The sequence below is a fragment of the Gallus gallus genome, chromosome 10 (genome assembly GCF_016699485.2).
Source record: "Gallus gallus isolate bGalGal1 chromosome 10, bGalGal1.mat.broiler.GRCg7b, whole genome shotgun sequence".
Taxonomy (NCBI): domain Eukaryota; kingdom Metazoa; phylum Chordata; class Aves; order Galliformes; family Phasianidae; genus Gallus; species Gallus gallus.
The window spans coordinates 7718780-7737601 of record NC_052541.1 but is presented as its reverse complement, the minus strand read 5'-3'; the positions used below and the strand labels follow the sequence as shown (position 1 = coordinate 7737601).

The following is an 18822-nucleotide window of genomic DNA, read 5'->3' as shown; positions in this document are numbered from 1 at the left end:
ATTTTGCAGCCTTGGCCCTTCTCCAAATACTTCTGTCGAGTGAAGTAACAAGAGAAGGCAAATGGGAGCTGTATAAAAACATTAAGCTCAACCCCTGCTCTCAACCACATGTGCTCACCCCAACAAAGCCATCCCAAGTCTCAGTTATTTTAAAGTTTAATCGCTGCTTCAGTATAAATCTGAACCCCCAAACCTGACCAATACTATCACCTTAACCAGTTACAGAATACTCACGTTTTGGGGTTTTTTTTATTCCAGCGTCCAGAAAATTTTAGGAGGTGGTTCCAAGTGTTCTTCTCAGATAGTGATGCAAATTCCTACTTGCCAATGGTATACACACTCATGCAAACCACACAGAATTGCTCCAAACCACACACAACCCAGCTACAGGGGCCTGAGGTGACAACCCCACCACTCGGTGCTGATTAAAAGCTCATCAGAGATACCACCCTGAACTACAATGTCACACTGTCTGACTGGCTTCAAGGAGAACTCCAGTGGAGCAAAGTGAAATGCAGCATTTAAGAAACAAGGAACTGTGTATGTATGATGCTGTGAAGTCAGCAATTTAATGCACTCCTATGCATTTTAAATGAAAATTAGTAAAACTTAGCCAAGTATTTTATTGCTTGAATACTGTTTTTCTCGAAACATACTTCATTTGATCCTGTTGTTTCAAGAAACAAGGAAAAACAAAACCCACGAACACGAGTGAGAAATCCACTCTTCCTAAAAGCAGAGTTACAAAGATCTTCTTTCTGCAAAGCTATCCACCCGACTCGGAGCCAGGATATTCAATAAAACCTCAGCTCCATTCTCAAAAGGTTATATAAAGGTCAGCATTCATTTTATTCAGGTTTATTTTCTAACCTTGTAAAAATTCCTGCAGACCAAATTGGCTCCCACACCTGCTGACCCAGAAACTCCACCACCACCACCGTGCCTGGTTGGGAAAGTTGCTTCTCCTCCCATGCTGAGCTGGCACTGCTCCAGCAGACCACGCAGGAAGGCCTTCCAGATAGCAAGGGGTGCGTGTGACCAACTGCTCTTTCAAGGCTCTTCAGTGAGGAGCTCTTTCAGGGAAGCTCCCCCCAAGTAGGATGGTTTCCTCCATATGGAAACGTATGGTGAGAGATAAAGGGCGTACCTAGATCTGCTCAAGGGAACAACCCATGGGCAGGATGGAGCAACCGTGCTCTGGGAAAAGAAAAAGTGGCAAACAGTGAAGGATTTGTTTAGCCCAATTCAAGAGATCTGCACCACAGATGGTTACATCCTGGCACTGTTTAGAATTAGCTTACTGCCAAACAGAAATAGGCACGTAAGGCAATCAGACAAATGATTTTATGGCTGTACCTTCCCCCAGAGATGACTCTCACCTTAGAAGTGCATTTTTCCCCACAACTGCAACAAGCGAGCTACCTTGACCACTGCATTAGAACAGATGGAGTCAAATGAAACCAACTCCACTTTCTGTCCCTACATATTTGAGGAAGCAGAGTGTGAAGGAGAATGACATGCTGCTAAATGCCTTACCCACGGAAGGCCAGCCCCCCCCGAAATCACTGAAATATGGTCCACACATGAATTTTTTTCCTATGCGTTTGACTGCTTATATACTGTGCTGGGAAATACACTCGGAACAGGCAAGCGTTATGATCATCTGCAGGCAGCAGAACCACAAAGCCAGGGAACAGTGGGTAAGTGACAAGCAATATTTACAGTTCTAAAGCACCTCTCAGCTGAGAAGCTCAAAGTACTTCCTCAAAGGGAGTAAATACACCTCTAACATTACTTGTACTTAGTGAATAAAGTGCAGCCTATATGTCTGTCAACAATTTTGAGCTCTTCCTCACAATCAGTAGTAATCATTTAATAAATATTTTCTTATTAAAGAATTACAAAATCTTTATTTCCCACCTCCAGTGACGAATTAGTCAGGAGGAAGGAGGGGTTGGTGTTGGTGCACTTTAGGCTGGAGGCACAGAATAACTAGAAAGAGCCTGGAATCAGCAATGGAAACTGAAATTCTCCACTCGATTTCAGCAGACAGATTAACAAAAAATAGAGGCTTTTTATTTTTAGATTTTGCTGTTATTTCCTGCCCTCCTGTCTCGAGCTACAGAAAATCGCAAGAGTAAATGCAGCTGGATTGGCCTACTGATGAATCCAACCTGACTCAAATACATCACCTTCTAAAAAAGTACTTACTGGGTGTTAGAGGAATTTCAACTGCAGAATAAAGCTACTGAAAAGGTGTTTGCACCTGCATTTGCTAAGAGCTTGGCACACATACCCTTCAGCCTCCCTCCTCATTGTCAATTGCGTTGTAAAAACATTAAGACTGTCAATCATGCTTTTCTACTCATCTAACCACATAAGTAAGCAGCAATTCCTATTATGAAAAATCTCAATAGTATTTCCTAAATTGTGGAGTATTTCCTCTATTTCCTCTGCCAATAGTCTAAGTGACAACCTACCCTTGGCAACAACAACTAACGAGGAGTGAGAGATGCACCTGCAATAGCCCGAATGATGCAAGTCATGACAAAGAATGGAGCTTTCCAAACACTAGAAGATATGGTATTGCAACCAGCTAATCTGGTCTTCTAGTGCAATGCAAAAAGCCCAGAGCTCACAAGAGCACAGTTCACCTCCCAGTCCTATGTCAGTGTGAGACGAACCGGGCCCAGAACACACGGAAATTTGGCACTATGTGGCCCAGCTCATGAGGCTTTTACAGTGTAACTTTTAGCTAGAAAAGTGATTTGAGGACACAAGTTATAAATCTGAAGCCTACACCCACGTCCAGTTCAAAGGACTGCAAAAGCAATGCTTTGTGTTTGCGATCCTGCGCTGCCCAGCCGTCAGCACAGCTTACAGATGAGATATTGGGGGGAGGGGGAGAGAAATTAATCTCAGGCAGAATTACTACGCTCCAATCACAACAGATGTCTATGGGACAAAAAGAGCTGAGATGCAGGCTAGGTGAAAGAAGCTGCGGCCAACCCATGCACAGATGCAAGTACCAGATTACAATTCACAACAGTAAACAAGTTCTCATTTAAGAACCATCACCACTTATTCACCACAGTGAAGAAGAAAACAAACCCCTCCATTTCTCCAACATGTGTAGCTACAGACTGGACTTCAAATTAATGCAGTGAGCAGAGAACCTCAGCCAACACTTCTCTTCCCCAGTGATCTCCATACCTCAGTCCCTGTGCCACGCTCTGTTGCATACATACGCTACTAGCTGCCTTTGGCTACAGATATTCTTTGCTAACTTCACGTTCAGCCTTTGCCAGCATACGTCTGGGTACAGAAATACCATCAAACAAACATCACATTTGTAAATATGGTCCCCTCACCCAAGAAAACAACTGAAGCCCCATTAGCCTATATGCTCAGGCAGCTGACTGGGGAGGTTTCCCGCCTCAGGCTCCAACGTCTGGACATAAAGCTATTAATAAATATAAACGCTTTAATGAATCTAAAGGGGAACAAACGAGGCAGATTAGGGCCCAGCGTTCAGCAAAGACGAGGGCAATTCACCAACCTGCCCCAACTGACATTAATCAGCCGTCTGGGCTCCGCAAGGACGTATTCTTCTGTCTAGACTCCTAATCCGTCAATGGGAAAAGACATCTAATATTATTTCTGTCCTTCCCATCGACACCGTAAGAACACGTCTGACTGTCTGAACAAGTCACACACATAATGCGAAACAAAATCAGACATGACTTTGTTGGATGTGCTTGCGTGGGGCAGCTGGAAAAGCACAGCCAGACAGCACTGAACTTCATTTCGGTTTGGCTGCAGGAATTAATTGGCCGCAGCTACCTGCCCTACCTGGCCTGCTGTACCTATGTGGTGTTGTAATGTGGAGAAATGCTTTCCCGTCTGTTTTTAAGCACAGCTAAGAAAACCTTTCTCTCCCCCTCCCCAAACCGCACTACGGGTCACTTAATATAGTAACAAAAACAAAGCAGAACCCAGACTGGACTCCTAGCAAGCACACTGTCAAGTCTTCAGTACATATGCTGACTGTGCCTTTCATTCCAACCAGAAGGACTTAACCTATTGTTTGATTTTAAGGGACTCTGCACGTTCACAATTACTCGAGCTACTTTTGTCAAACTACATTTTAATTTAATAAACAGAATAAATTAAGTATGAGTTGAAATGCTGAACAGCTCATTGTCCCCCTTGAGGCCCACATCACATACTATATTTATATTTGTCTGTGTGGTGGAAGGACAAGCACAGACTTGTTTGCGATCTTCAAGTCCAGCACTTCAGTAGCTGCTATATTCTGCTATGCTATTTTCCTCCTCAACACTTTCTGAACACTAAAATCTTTTCAAAAAAGAAATTAAAAACAAACGAAAACAACTAAAAATATCCATCCACTGCACACAAGTGTGGAGGAGAAAAGAGGCAAAAAAAAAAAAAGCAAAACAATACAGAAGGGTGCTTATCTAGGTGTGCTAAATCCTTAAGGAAGGAAACGAGGACTCGGACATGCCAACTGGCCAGCACACGCAGCTGGCAGGGCAGGGAGAGAGGAGGAAGAGGAGGGAAAGCAGAAAAGAGGAAGCTCTCTTCTGCACATTGCACCCAGCTATGTTAGCAACAGAGCACTGCCATTTTCACAAGCCTCCCACACTCGTGCACTGCTTGCTCCTCATCAGCACACGGCAGCTTCTGACCAGGACAACAGACTCCAGACTGCAGTGCAGGAAGGGCGGCTTTCTGCTCTGAGCGCAGTGTGCACGATGCCCTGGCACTGCTCAAAACAACTGCAGCCACACTGAGGCGTGAATTCACATGGGACTCGAGCTCCAAATCGAGGCTGTTTGACAGTAATACAAAAGCAGGGAAACGCACAGAAATCCTAGAACTCACGAAGGATGGGAAAACATTTAGAAAAAAAAAAAAAGAAAGGTTTTATTACAGAAATGACCTGATCTTAAAAACTGCATTTCTGCACACAACCCACACGGAGCTGACACTGTCTGGAAGAGGCAGAGAAGTGCCAGCACAGCGCAGGGCTGCCAGGTAGCCAGGGAGGAAAGGTCACCCTCCCGCGGGGAACGTCGGCGAAGCACCCAGGAGACGGGGCTGCAAGGTGCTGGCACAGCCTGCTGGCACCGGGCACCCAGCGAGACCCTCACGCAGGCAGTGCTCTGCATTCCTTTGTGCCCAAGGCAGGCAGGCTATTCATTGAGCGTACCTGAACCCAAGAAACAATCTGCATTTAAAACGCTAACGTATGCTCTCTTCTTTCTTGAAAAGAAAACCCAGAATACAAGGGGAGGTTTTGCTAAGTAGCCATTTTGTCTTCAGCTTGGACATGATACCTAATCTGAATGCAACGTGCAACGTAAACATGCTCCTGAGGCTCGCCTCCAAACAGCACGTTCATGGAGAGAGGGGAAAATCCAGAAAGGATGTCACAAAACAGCCTAATAAATCAGGACAGCGTGAAGATGTAATGATCCAAACAGACAGGAAATGCTGCAGTTCGGATCTCTTCTCTAGGTCACGTCGTGGAACAAAAACAACCACCAAAACAAAAGGTAGCAAGTGCTGGTTAAGGACAAGGAATTATTATTTAACATCTCAATTCTCAGAAAAACAGCCAAACAAAAGATTCAATTTCACCACGCACCCGGACGTACGGTGTGTATGTGTATACAGATACAGCAAAACAACGCACCAAAAAATGATATTTGGACTTGTTTTCTTTTACAGCCACACCAATTCAGAACAAAAAGCTAAATCCGGTATGAAGCAACGCACTGGATCAATGTGCTTCGGTAGGATGAACCCACGAACAGGAGCATACATAAAGGAAAGCATCACCTAGGAGGAGTAACCTATATTTCCCATTCTCCACTTCCTGATCCCACATCACTCCCTTCAACCAGAAGCAGCCTTTAAAAGCACAGACACGTAAATACTGCAGGTGGTGCCTCCTGCAGCTGGGGGGTGGGGAGGGCACACCAAAATACTTTATTTGCACAGCACACAGAACTCAATTCATCGCATCCCCCCAGACGCACAGAACTCAGTACAATTTTGTCTTACTATAAATTTTGATTGAATTTCAAGAGGGGAAAAAAAAAAAAAAAGCAACCCGGATTCCTAGTTAGATACTCGCAAACCATCACAACTTTGAGCCAGAGCCGCATTCGCACGCCTGCCTGGGAAATGGAACAACGGGGGTTTGTGGGGAGGCTGCGAAACGCACCGTACGCAGCGTTCCGGGCTACATCACCGCCGTGCCGGGGCCGCTCTCACCCAGGAAGCAGCCGTAGCCCGTGGCGCACGCCGTGTGCTTACAAAGCCTCCAGCAGGTGAGAGGAGACCCGGCAGGTTAAACAGCGCCGCTGCGCAATTGCCATCACCGCGGGACACAAACGCGCTGACCGAGCCCCGTTACTCCGGGCAGACAACACGCCCGGCTCGTACCGTCGCGGCCCGGGGCCGGCACACCTGCGCGTACCGCGCGCGCTCCCGACGGCGCCGTGCCCGCGCGCCCCGGGGCGCCGCTCTGCGGGGTGGGCCCGGCGGCTCCGCGCGCCCCGGCACAAAAGGGCCGCGCCCCCCCCCTCGCCACCCGCCCGGCCCGCGGCCCGGCCCTTACCAGATGGAGCTGCGGATCTTGTGCCGCAGCGCGCTGGCCTCGCTGCCCTGCAGCCCCGGCACCAGGGCCGGCAGGGCCCCGGCGGGCGCGGGGGTGCCGGCGAGCCGCCGCGGCGGCTGCCCCTCCGCCTGCTGCTCCTCGGCCATGGGGGCGCGGCGGCGGCGCGGGGACGCGGAGCGGGCTGGCCGCACTAGGCCTCTGCCGCAGCCCTCGAGTGAGTCGCCTTCCCTCGCCGCCCGGGGGACATCACGGGCGGGGAGCCGAGCCGCGTCCCGCCGCTACGCCGCAGGATGGCGAGCCCGGCTCGCGGCACGGCGCATGGCGGCCCGGTCCTCCTCCGCCGCCCCCGCGCAGGGTCGCTCCGCTCTGCCCCGCTTCGCAGCACCTGGCCCGGCCCGCCCCGCGCCGCCACCGCCGCTCCTCGCCCCGCAGCCGCCGTGCCCGCCCGGGCGCCCAGTGCGCAGGCTCGGCGCTGCCCGAGCAGGCGGGCCGCCCGCCGGGAGGGGGCTGGGGCCGGGCTGGGGCGGGGGCGCGGCGGCGGAGGGGGGGGAGTGGCGTCCCCCTGCGGCAGCCCTGGGCCGACCTCGGGGTGCCGGGCGCGGTCTCGGGCGGACCGCCGGCACGGCGAAGGCGGACGCGTGTGCGCGCACCGATGCGCGGCTCGTGCGGAGCCGGGCGTGAGTCGCACGGGCAGCGCCGAGCGCGGAGCCGTCGCTGCGGACACGTGAGCCCCTCCCGCGGCGCGCAGCATTACATCAGCCGCCCGCCCCGCACCTCTCGCCCTCCGGGTGCTCCGCGCAGCCGCCCATCCTCCCGCATCCGGAGGTGTTTGTAAACAGCGCTCGGAAACGCACGCCGTTAGCGCGCACACAGCCCTCGCTGCTTCCCAAGGAAGCCGCCGCCAAGGCAGAGACAGGGGCTGCCCCTCGACCCGGCCTGCTCGCGTCCCGCAGTGCCCGCCGCCCCCGCGAACACCAGAAGCCTCTCCTTTGCACCTCCGCTGCTCCTCTGTTCCCAATCCTTCTAATTCCAGTTTCCGTCTGATTTATACCAGTGCCAAACGATCACAAAACCGCCCAAATGGCCCTAGATGTGCCTCTCTCTCCTCGCCCCAATGTTCTCACGCAACTCGAGCCCCGACAGCAGCAGTCTTTCATCTTTAGGGGTGCAGACCCCATCCCCGCGCCCTCCCGCAGCACAGGGCACCCAGCCCGGGTCAGTGCTGAGCCGTGCACAGTGGGACCCTTCTCAGCCTGGGCAGAGGAATGGGTGCCCCAGCAACTTCCTACACTGGACCCGAGGATAAGTGGGTGCCTTCCGGGCCTGCAGTGATCCCTGAAAATGTGGGCCTTCTACACCACTGATAAATACACACAGTGTTGCTAAATGTAGATGAGCACTTGTAGATGACTGTCACCAAACAAAGCAAGAGTTTTAGAAACATTAACGGATACGGCAGTGATGGGGATTTTCTTCTCCTCATAAAACCTCTGGTCAGAATCACAAAATGATGTTCTCTCTTATTCCTGCTTCTTACTAAAAGCTTTTTTTTTTTTTTTTCTTACTTTGATTGGAAATTTCTGAAGGGTATCCAAGAAGTGAGTATAAATACAAGTAAAAATGGTAATCAGAAGTAAACAGAAAGGCTAGCAACTTGAAATCCCCAACTGCTATACTTTTTGATCAGCACACGCACAGCCTCGTACAATATGACCAAGCTGATCCTGGTGGTATTTTCTAGTTTTGTTTGTCAGCTGCCTCTGCTGAGATCTGTGGTTTGACCCTTTGAAATCTGAGGCAGAGCGTACCCCGCTTGGATCCCAGGCCTAAAAAGGTTCTCCCTGACTGAAACTGATGGGCCTGCGTATCAGAGCAAGGTTCGACAGATGTGCATCATGTTTGAAGGACCACGGACTACTAGAGTAAATTGGAAAAACATATATAATTTTGGCACAGCTTTCAGTCAAAACCAGCAGTTGGAAGACAAATTCATTATTTAGTTCCTTGTTAATTTAGTTCCCAGCAATGTCAAATTGTAGTCATACTTATTTATAGCTGTATTGGCATCATATAACCAAAAAAGAAATTAGTCACATCTATTCTGCAAAACCTGCTGCACCGGGCACACGCTGGCACCCTCACACCACCACTGCCACCCCGCAACCACACCTGGTGCTTTAGGGCAGAATGGGATTAAATTGACAGCCAGGTGAGTTAAGTGGGACAGAATCCCAGGTTGCATTGTTGCGGTGGAAGTGGTCTCCAGGCCTCAGACCTATGTGTGCAATCCCATATCTCACCACCAATTCACCCTTTTTTTACAAAACAATTTTTTTTCCTGTGCTCTTCTGGCGTGAAGCCTTTCAACTGCAAACCCAATTCTGCTGCTGGGTTTGACTAGCTGTGATGGGAACATACAGAGGCCCAAAATAAAATTGGGGTCTCCTAATGACTGATTTGGCCAGTAGGTGTTATTGCTGCTAAAGTTTTAAAGAGCAAAATCCAGAGAGGTCCGTTATGGAATCAAATAGCAACAGCACAAAGGGCCACACTCTGCTCTCCAAAAGCCTTTTTCTCACGTTAGACATAACTCCAGTGCTTTTCCCACATTCCCGCAGTGTGTCCAAGCACAGGGTTTGGCTCAGGCTTTTTGTATAGCTGCACTGACACTGAGTGAGGGCTTTACCCCTTTACGTATGTTAGGCCAACACACAGAAGCCAGCTTAGCTGACTCTTACACAACCAGTGGAACTAGCTTTGAATTTTGTATGGTCTCTGCAAAATGCATGAAAGAAAAAATGGCAGCTCCTTATATGCAGCTATATATATGTATATGGTTATATCCAACTAAAAAAAAAAAGAGGAAAGAGATCCAGAATAATTGTTCAGAGGAGCTTGTACTGACAGAATTATCTTGAAGACAGAGAGGAGGATCATTTAACTGCTAAGAAATGAACCTGAACTTAGATGAGCTGACAAAACACTGAAGACCTTCCAGGACTATCCACCAAACACCACTGTAACCCTCTGTTGGAGTCTTTGTACCTGGATGCTTTGAATACCTTTGCTGGACATGTAGATTGAGGCTTCTGGTCAGCATGGTATAAAAGGAGATGTGAGAATTAATATAAAGAGGTTGATTGTAGATCCCATTACTGTAAACAAAAGTATGTGCTTAAGTCTAAACATGCCAGAAGCCTGAGCAGCATTTTCAGGACCGGAATTTTGCTTTTCTTTCCCATTTTCCAAATGTCTGTTTTTAAGGAGTGCAGCAGCTCAGCTCAGATGAGGCAGGCAAAGGGCTTTCTGGTCTTGTGCCTCTGTTCCCAGGCATTCCCCTTCTGCAGACAGATTTTGCAGATTCCAAATCTGTTTATTTTTCCTCCATTTCTGTAGCTTCAGATCTAACATAAGCCCTCTCTGTAGGGAAAAGTTGTGCTTAAATACAGACTAACCTATTTTTCATTATTTTGTTTTGTTGGGTTTTTTTCTTCCCTGTTATTAATTGTGTCTGACAGTTGGGGAATACACTGTCTCATGCTTTCAGTGAGCAACGTCTCACTGCCCTTTCCAAGCAGCCAATACCGAGGGTGGGTGCTCTTCCCTGTTTCCTGTCAGTTGAGAGAGATCTGCCATCTTATGTCTAACATGGGGCCAAGAAGAGACGTGCACATTCATAGGCTAAACTGAGGGTAAGAGGCAGATAAATAATGAAATTCTGCTATCTCTATCCTTAAGGCAAGCATAAAACAAATTCTGTGAGGATAATTGACTTTAAAGCCTTGCTAAAAAAGACACTTTCCAAAAGCTTTAAACACTGGTTCAGTGAACTCCATTCTGATGCCTTCTTTGCAGCACTTCTCCCCTGGGGATGTATGTCACCACATCTCCTAAGCTATGCCCAAGACAACTCCCTCTGATTTTCTTTATTTTGTTACCTCTGTTCACATGCAGCACTAGTAAAATGGAAATGTGATAACTAATTGTACCCATAACCAATTTTAATATATACTTCAGCTTGTATGTTTTCAATCATTTAAAAAAAGAATCTAGTTTACCTAGAAAACCTTCAAACTCGTGTCATGATAACTGACAGAAGAAATTGGGCTGCGTTCAAATGTGACAGTGAAAAGGGGCTATTTTAATTCTAAAAAAGCAGGAAAACCTGCTTGATCAGGAGTTTGCTGAACTTTGCTGCTTCTGGAAGCATCTGTGTGGAGTGGGTGTGAGCACTGTGTGGTGAGCAGTATCACAACCTGGCAAATATTGGGGAACACAAGGAAGTATGAAGCAGGCCCCACAATCACAAGTCCATCTCCAGCAAAGGACAAGTATTAGCTACAACACTGACTCTGTTACAGAGATTGTTTTCTTGGAAATCATCCTCACTGTCTCCAGTTCTTCTCTGCTTTGCTGTCCCTGTCGTCTCATATCTTTGCAAGGCAGTTTAAGATGCTAACAAAATGGATATGCAGCCCTGACTCTAGGCGGTTGTAGATGATCATTAGATGCAAGATAGCGATGGCCTAGGCTCACATAGGCCTGGCTACAGCTTGCCCTGGTAAGGCAGAGAAAATATATGCAAGTTTCACATAACAAAGCAAACAACATAACACTTCCGTCCTTATTTTTTTTCCTAATGAAGTTTAGTAGTACTCTGGAAAAGTGTTCAGAAGTAAACATTGCCTACCTGCAATGGCTGACTGCAAGGACCAGGACAGCAGGTCCTGTTTGCAGGTACACCTCCTGTGAATTGCCTCACCACATGCATTGGTGGCCACTGGCAGATAACTGTGACCCAGTTAAGGTCACTGCATAACATGGTAATGTAAGTGTGATAGAGGATGGGAGAGCACCAAATTCCCAGACTTGGAGCCAAGTAGAACAGAGCCCAGTACAAGAAACTGTGAATTTCAGTTATGTTGGTTCAAGAGCTGCATTCCCATATAAACAGTGGATGTCCTAAATTGGTGCCTGAAGGAATCCTCAAGGATTTCCAAGCGTCCTGAGAAATCTGTTTGCATTTTCTCCTGTATGCAGAAGGACAAGACAATGATCCAGTGATACAGAAGCGCTTGCAATTACAGCAGTTGCCCTTTGATTTCTCACCTTGCACGCAGAATATGTCTTGTCAAACACCAGCCTGGGGACAGCATCATGAGTTTTGTTCTCACAGAAGTTGTCCCCAGAAATGGAGGGAAAAGAAAATGCTGCTCACACATTGTGCCCACAGAGCAAACAGGTAGCCTCACACCCCAGAACAATGCCATAGTCTCATGTTTTGTCTTATCTGTTTCTTCTTTAAGCTCCCTGTCCTTGACAAGACAGTACTGTACAGTCCAAGACCAAAGCAGTCATCTCTCATCACTACTAGCTCACGTCTCTGTTCTTAATACTCTCGTTCTTTTTGGTCAAAACTTTAACCCTCCTCCTGCTCATCTACTGGCACATAACTCCACCCTCTCCAAGAACCATGTCTGTTCATGCAAGTGCTCCAAGCCGCCAGGATCCTCTCTTCCACGCAACCTTTAGCCTGAAAGTCCACTTCAAGTGACCCTCCACAGCATTCCTGCCAGCAGGCTCTGCACCGTCAGCATCGGTGGCAGCAGTGCCTGCGACCACGAGCAGTGCTATTGGTGCCTGGTCAGGATGCAGCAGGAAACGTCTGGCCTCCACTCCACAACCATCTGCTAAAACCAGGCCTCCTCTGGCAGGAGTCCAACACAAAGTAAACAGAGTTTCACAGCCAGATTTCAAACTACAAAATAACTGAGAAATATGGCTCTCTGCTCCTAGTTTTCAAATTCAAGACATGGAAGCCTCTAGAAGCAAAAATCTCTTATGGATTCTAAGACCTTCTGGTTGCCAAATGGATTCATCACATTTAACACTAGGGAGAAAGTGCTCTGATATAGCCATTTTAATTAGCTAATTAGCTCAGTTTAAGCATTTGCTAATTTTTAAAATGATTTCTTTTCCAAAATCAGTGATGGAGAAAAATTAAATTGTCAAACTGGAGACTTCAGCTTGCAATACGTGTTCAGGAAACTGTGTACAGAGATAGAATAGTTCTGAATGTTGATATTGTAGGATATTTTTCATGGTGTAAGAGAGAGAGAAGGACTCAATGAAGTGTGAATGATTTTTTAAAAGAACAGATTGCTGTGTCTTTTAAAATAGGTCAAGTTTTTGGCCTAGTTTTGTTCAGGGTGTCCTTTAAAGCAACGAGGTTTAATATCCAAGACAAAAACACCATTACATTTTTGTTTCTAGCCACATCTATGTACGTATGTTTTAAGGCAGAAATGTTCCAGTGTAAGAATAGAATGGCAAAGACTGTATCTCAAGCAACATTTCTGAACAAGTTACACTGAATAGTAAAATCTCACTGGTGGCTGCACTTCATCCTTAATGTGTAATGTTAATCTGAAACAAGCAGCTAAGGAAAAACAAACTGTAACGGAGATTGCCAATGAAGCCAACACCTGTAGACCCAACTCCTGTCAAATTTAGCTCCCCTAAGTCCCTGGAAGTTTAGCACCATTGTTTCCATCTTGAAACTGATGAATTCAATCAATTGATTTAAGTAGAAACAGAAATACAATAATGACATTCAGATTGATGGTACACAAGATAGTACTTGAACAAACTTATTGAAAGGAGATAAAATACAACTGCCATCTGTCAAAGCAAAAAGAATCTGTATGTATGTATTTAGATTCTAAAAATGGACATTCAAGATATTTTAAACAGTGAGAAATTCTGCCTGCAGTATTAATTAGTACAGAATAAATACAATTTGTCTTCTATGTAAGTAGCAGCCTGTACTTGCGGATGCACCTTTGTTCTGAGAACACAGGTATAATGCATGCATACATAATGATGTTACGTAGACTTAATTATTCGAAATAATACAGCAGTAATTGAAGTTAGCCTTAGTGCATCTATATGGAATGGGGCAAGGCATGACCAGGATTTCCTCCATTCCAGAGCTCTGGAAAAAGGCCAGGTACAAATCAAGAGTGGCTATGCTTGGAGAACACATGGACGAGGCCTGTCACTCTACCTACTCCCCCCCAAGGCAGAGATGGGAGCTCAGTGGATCTTTATTAATATAGAGATTTTTTCCCTACTAGTATGATCCATAAGGGATAGTGCCTTTCAGGCACAACCCTTCAAGAGTTTACCTTCTTGTGGTAAAACTCTGCACTGACCCAATGCACAGCCAGTAATAAGTATCAGTTGGCTCACAATTTTGTACAGTAATAAAGATACTGAATAGCTTGTCAGTGCATGCTTCAGGAAAGAAGTACAGTCTGGAACAACGGGGTCTACACATACACTTGGAATACAAATCTTATGCAAGTTGTGGACTTCATTATGAAAACTGCTCAAGAATCTAATTAAACTGTGACTGAAGGCAATGCAAAAGCATCTCTGCATCCATTAAGCTACGTTTTGGAAAGACTTCAGTCATAGAACCATAGAATCGTCCAGGTTGGAAAAGACCTTCAAGATCATGAAGTCAAACCATCAACCAGACCTATCAAATCTCATCACTAAAGCAGGTCTCAATTCCTAAAACATGTCTCTTAAATATCTCCAGGGAAAGGGGCTCCACCACATCCCATGGCAGCCCTTTCTAATGCTTGATCACTCAGTCCCCAGAGAAATTCTTCCCAATATCTAGTCTAAACCTCCTCTGGTGCAACTTGAGACCATTTCTTTGTGTCCTATTATGCAACAAGACAGTTTTGAGAAAACCTTTGTTTTAACAATTAACACTATTTTGCATTAAGATTTGTAGTTGTAACTACCATCATGGACTAGAACCTTTATTTTTTATTTGATCCTACTCTGCACCCTCTGCTGAAGAACCAGAGTGAACTGGTACATATGTGGCTTTGTGCGCACAGCGAGTGACACACAAAGGCAAGAAGGAGGAGAAAGAGGATCTTCCTTCCCAAGAAGGAGAAAGAGGATCTTTCGCTTTACAGAATACCACAAAGTGCAGGAAAACTCATTCAGAGAGATCCCAGGGATACTGATTTGTGAACAGCTTTTTCACATATTAACTCCCACTACTTCCTGTAGAACAAGAATACTGTGCACACAGATCTGTTTTCAGTTTTCTCACTGGTGGTTCCTCCCAATACTACTCATATATCAAGATCGCTTTCACTTCATAACACTTCACAAATTCTTCCAGTAGTAATTCTGTTATGTGTCTTTGTCTGCTACAGTCTAAATAATTAACAGGGATGCCAGGCAGATTTTAAGTAGCAGTAAAATGTTACTACCTCTGCAATGATCCCTCTTCCAGGAGCTGACAAAGTCTTATTTTGCAAAGAATCCCACTGAAAAATCTTTCTCAGCATGAATATGTGCTTGCAGAATTACTCAGTAAAGACCTGGGGACTAAATCTCATTCATTTTATAATCTGAGTCAAGTTGGAAAAAAAAATCACATTGTCTATTTGGATTGAACATGTTTATAAACTTCACAGGGAGTTTTCCTCACCTGCACAGTGCTCAGTGGAACAGGCACATTACTTTTTATTATGATAATGAAATGTATGAAATGAAAGACCGATTAATTAATTAATTGTTTATGACACTAAACATAGGTCCAAATTCTTAATACCTCTCCTTACCTTTGTAGGAAATTTGCAGAGTGTGATCTTGAAGACAGTATCATATCCAGATTTCATGTGGAAAACAGAAGCTCTGTGTAGAATACCTGTTATAGGGAACATACAGGATAATTACATTGCATGATGATGTAAAGTGACTGGCTCATCTGTCTGAAGGACAGGATTTTATTCTGTTGGACTGAAACAACTTCTGTGGGATTGGAGCCAAGAATATTTGAAAAGAAAATGTTGCTCACAATCAATCTGGCTGGAATCCTATACTTATCTCATCCAGGCAATAGGTTTAGCTAAGAGCCAAAATCTAGCTGAATGGAAAGGTACTGCTGAGCTGAGGATGAAGCTTTTTAAGGGAATCCAGTCCCTGGGCAGCTAACCACATGGGAATGAGGATGGAGGGGAGTGGTGGGTTCCCATGTCAGATGAGCATGGCATTGAATGAGTCAGCATTGGTGGCTGTAGTCTTTTCTGTACCCACAGCGATCATTGCGGTCTTAACCAACATGTTTGGGTTGGATCTTCAACATAGCAAACAAGTCAACAGCGAATCAGTTCAGACAGTAGAAGAATTACATCCTATATCCCAAGATGCTTTGTCAACATCTTAACAGTTTATTGCCAAAACTTCTAATCAGTTTAACAGTTACAATATCACGGCTCTTACAAATCAACAACACATACAGCCAACAAGCAGCTGTTCTCATGCTCACAGGCTTCTAACATTTATCTAACAATTCAAAAGAAAAACAGAATGAAGTATAAACATCAGTATGAGAAAGGACTTCATGTCCTCTGTTATTTTTAAAGTGAACTCAAGAGATGTCTGATATATTTAAATAGCATTTTCATAAATGTTACGTATGAAAATATCAAAATTCAGATAAAAGCTGTTAATTTACAACCGATATGATTTGGCCATGGGAGCAAATGTGGCTATTAAAATGGATAAAATCCTGTACTCTACTGTTTGGGATAGGTCTCTGAGGTTTACAGCAGTTTTAGTGTGAATATGCTATACTGGAGCAGCTCAGTTTACAAACCAGTGCACTTCAGACCTGGGTTTTTTATATAAGAATAACAGAAATAAACAGATAGGTCACCTTGCTAACTTGATTTTCCTGTGGCAGATCACTTTCTTCCCTTCAGGAAGCAAGGAATAGATCTCTTTCAGTGTCATGAAGAGAGGAAGTAGAAGCTTTCCTTCTGCTCGTCCTTTTCACTTTAACCTGCAAAACAAGTTGATCGCATTGTGTTAATTAAAATTTTCCATGTTAGGAGGGTTTCTTTTGTGGGTTTTTTGTTTTGTTTTATTTATTTGTTTGTTTGTTTGTTTTGTAGGTTTTGTTTAGTTCTCCTTTCAGGTTTTTAATAAGTCCTATCCCTGAATTCTGGCAGAACCCAAGCTCAAGAATCCAAGAAAGCCAAGTTTAAGAATACTACTATTTACATGGTGCAGTAAGGGCCAGTTAGCCAAGTCTGGTATCAGTCCAGGAGTAATCCTTTCCACAGATACAGGCTGTGTTCTGTCCACATTCAGGAGGTTGGTTGGACAGAAGTAATGTGGAGTCCTTTTATTAACACAGCAGGCACCCAACTTAGAGCTGTGCCTATTTAGCCTTCTAAAAACAGTTTGCACTGAACGTGCCCTCTGGTTTCCTGGCAGGGCTACTCCATACCAGTAACTTGATACATGCACTCATGGTCACCATAACACCAGCCAAGCACATGGAAATAAGACCATCTTTAGAAAATACCTCAATGGGTTAAAACAGTAGGGCACAGCTACCAAAGCCATGTTTGAGATTCCTCACCCTGCAAGGCAGAGAGAAGGGCTTGGTACTTTCTGGCTGTTGGCAGCTCAAAGAGGAAAAGGATGATTGTGCAAATGGCAACTCCTTGCAGAGAAAATCTTTCCAGAATTACAACAATTGAGAAGTTTGACTTTGAGTTGCCTTTTCCTTCCGGCACTGAGGTAGAGGAGGGGGCAGGAAGGTATCAGCTCTCCTGTCAAATTGCAGAGTGATTAACTACATGTTGAAGGCCCAAATTCTGCCCTATTCACACTGCTGGAGCTTACAGGGGAGGATACAGTGTCATAGCCATCTTTGAGGACAAACATTGTCATGGCAGGGATACAGAAATTTATTACTAGAATCTAACTGCTAAAAGGGAAACAAATTTCTACCACATAAATACCTGGTACATAGTTAGAAAATACGATGCGATTAGTTTTATCCACAGCACATTTAATCTCAAATTACATATGCAGACATGGAAAGTACTGATGTGACATTTAAACATACCAGACCTTGTCCCACTGCAAGATTTTTTGTTGTTGTTGTTGTTCTGATTTCTTTTTAATTTTGACTCATTTCTTGAATAGAAAGATCTATGATCATAATACATGGTCATTTCTTGGCCATATGGAAGTATTACTCTATTTTTCAAACTTTCTCCATTTCTGAAAGCATAGGCAAGTTAAAAAATAATCATAGCTTAGTCATAAAATCAGTATGTCAATATTTACTTGGCGCTCCTTCATGTCTTGGTCTTTCTTTGCTACTCTGATGCTTCAACTAAGTCCAGTATGCGTCATCAAGCCCTGGATCTAATAACTTGGGAAGATGATATTTTAAGATGCATTTGCATTAGCAAGTGAAAATCCAAATGGCGTGAGGGAAAGTGTGCTGAGCATGATGCAAAATAATTGCTAAAAGAGGAATCGAGATATAATAAGGTGGAAAAAAAAGTACTGTGTGCAACAATGAGAAGGCCTGTGGGTGCATTTGCAGGTTCCTCATGCAGATCGTAAAATTTAAATTTTTTGACATTTCTTTACAAATAAAGATGCACTTATGACATAACTGTGTCAAATCTATTTTAAAATCCGCTCGTCTGAGTTTCTGACACCAGCTTTTAGTGGTCTAGGGAAATTCTTTTAAGAAAAGAATTGAGGCTTGAAAACTCCCAACCACTGTTTCAACCAGGGGCAACAGCTGGCGCCCTAGGCACCGTCTGGAAGAAAGAGCAGTTTAAGAGCTATCGGATTGCTTTTCCATCTCACTGGCTTTACAGCTTCATAGTTGTGACTTACTGGGGATCAAACTTGGATATTGATAGATATTTCAGCATAAATATCATTTATCTCCCCAGAAGTGGGGGCTTTCTTTTCAGTGCAACAGGAGAAGGCCCACTGCAGCAGATGGGTGAAGCGAGTGAACGCTCTATTAGTTTGTTTTTCATTGCACGTACGTAAGCACTGCTGCATCTGAAACCCAATTACTATAGCATTTAGTGCAAAGAATAACTCAAGGCAAGTATGAAACCGAAAGTACTGCCACCTACATACAGTGTGTTTCTTTCAGAGGGTTTCTATCCAAAAGTGTGATTGTTAGATGTAAAACAGTCTCTCTCATTCATGCTTTAGATTTCTTTTTCCTCCTAGTTTTGTCAAATCTGCAGTTTGGAGACTATGAAATAAGTTTTATATCCCAAACAGCTTTATCACAAGTGATGATA

General features: G+C 44.9%; 1 protein-coding gene across 4 annotated transcripts in view; it reads right to left on the bottom strand.

The window, feature by feature from the left end:
- RFX7 (regulatory factor X7) overlaps positions 1-18822 on the bottom strand; it is a 77619-nt gene that overhangs the window by 44976 nt on the left and 13821 nt on the right. For 2 of the 4 annotated variants that reach the window (XM_046899255.1, XM_429081.8), the window contains exons 3-4: positions 16404-16529; positions 15307-15392 (exon numbers count right to left, since the gene is read on the bottom strand). In XM_046899255.1, the coding sequence (XP_046755211.1) occupies positions 15307-15350 (44 nt within the window). In that variant the 5' untranslated portion in view covers positions 15351-15392; positions 16404-16529. Of the gene's footprint in view, positions 1-870; positions 6561-6652; positions 7111-15306; positions 15393-16403; positions 16530-18822 lie in introns of those variants that run through there. The other 2 variants (XM_015291868.4, XM_046899257.1) reach the window with 2 other exon arrangements.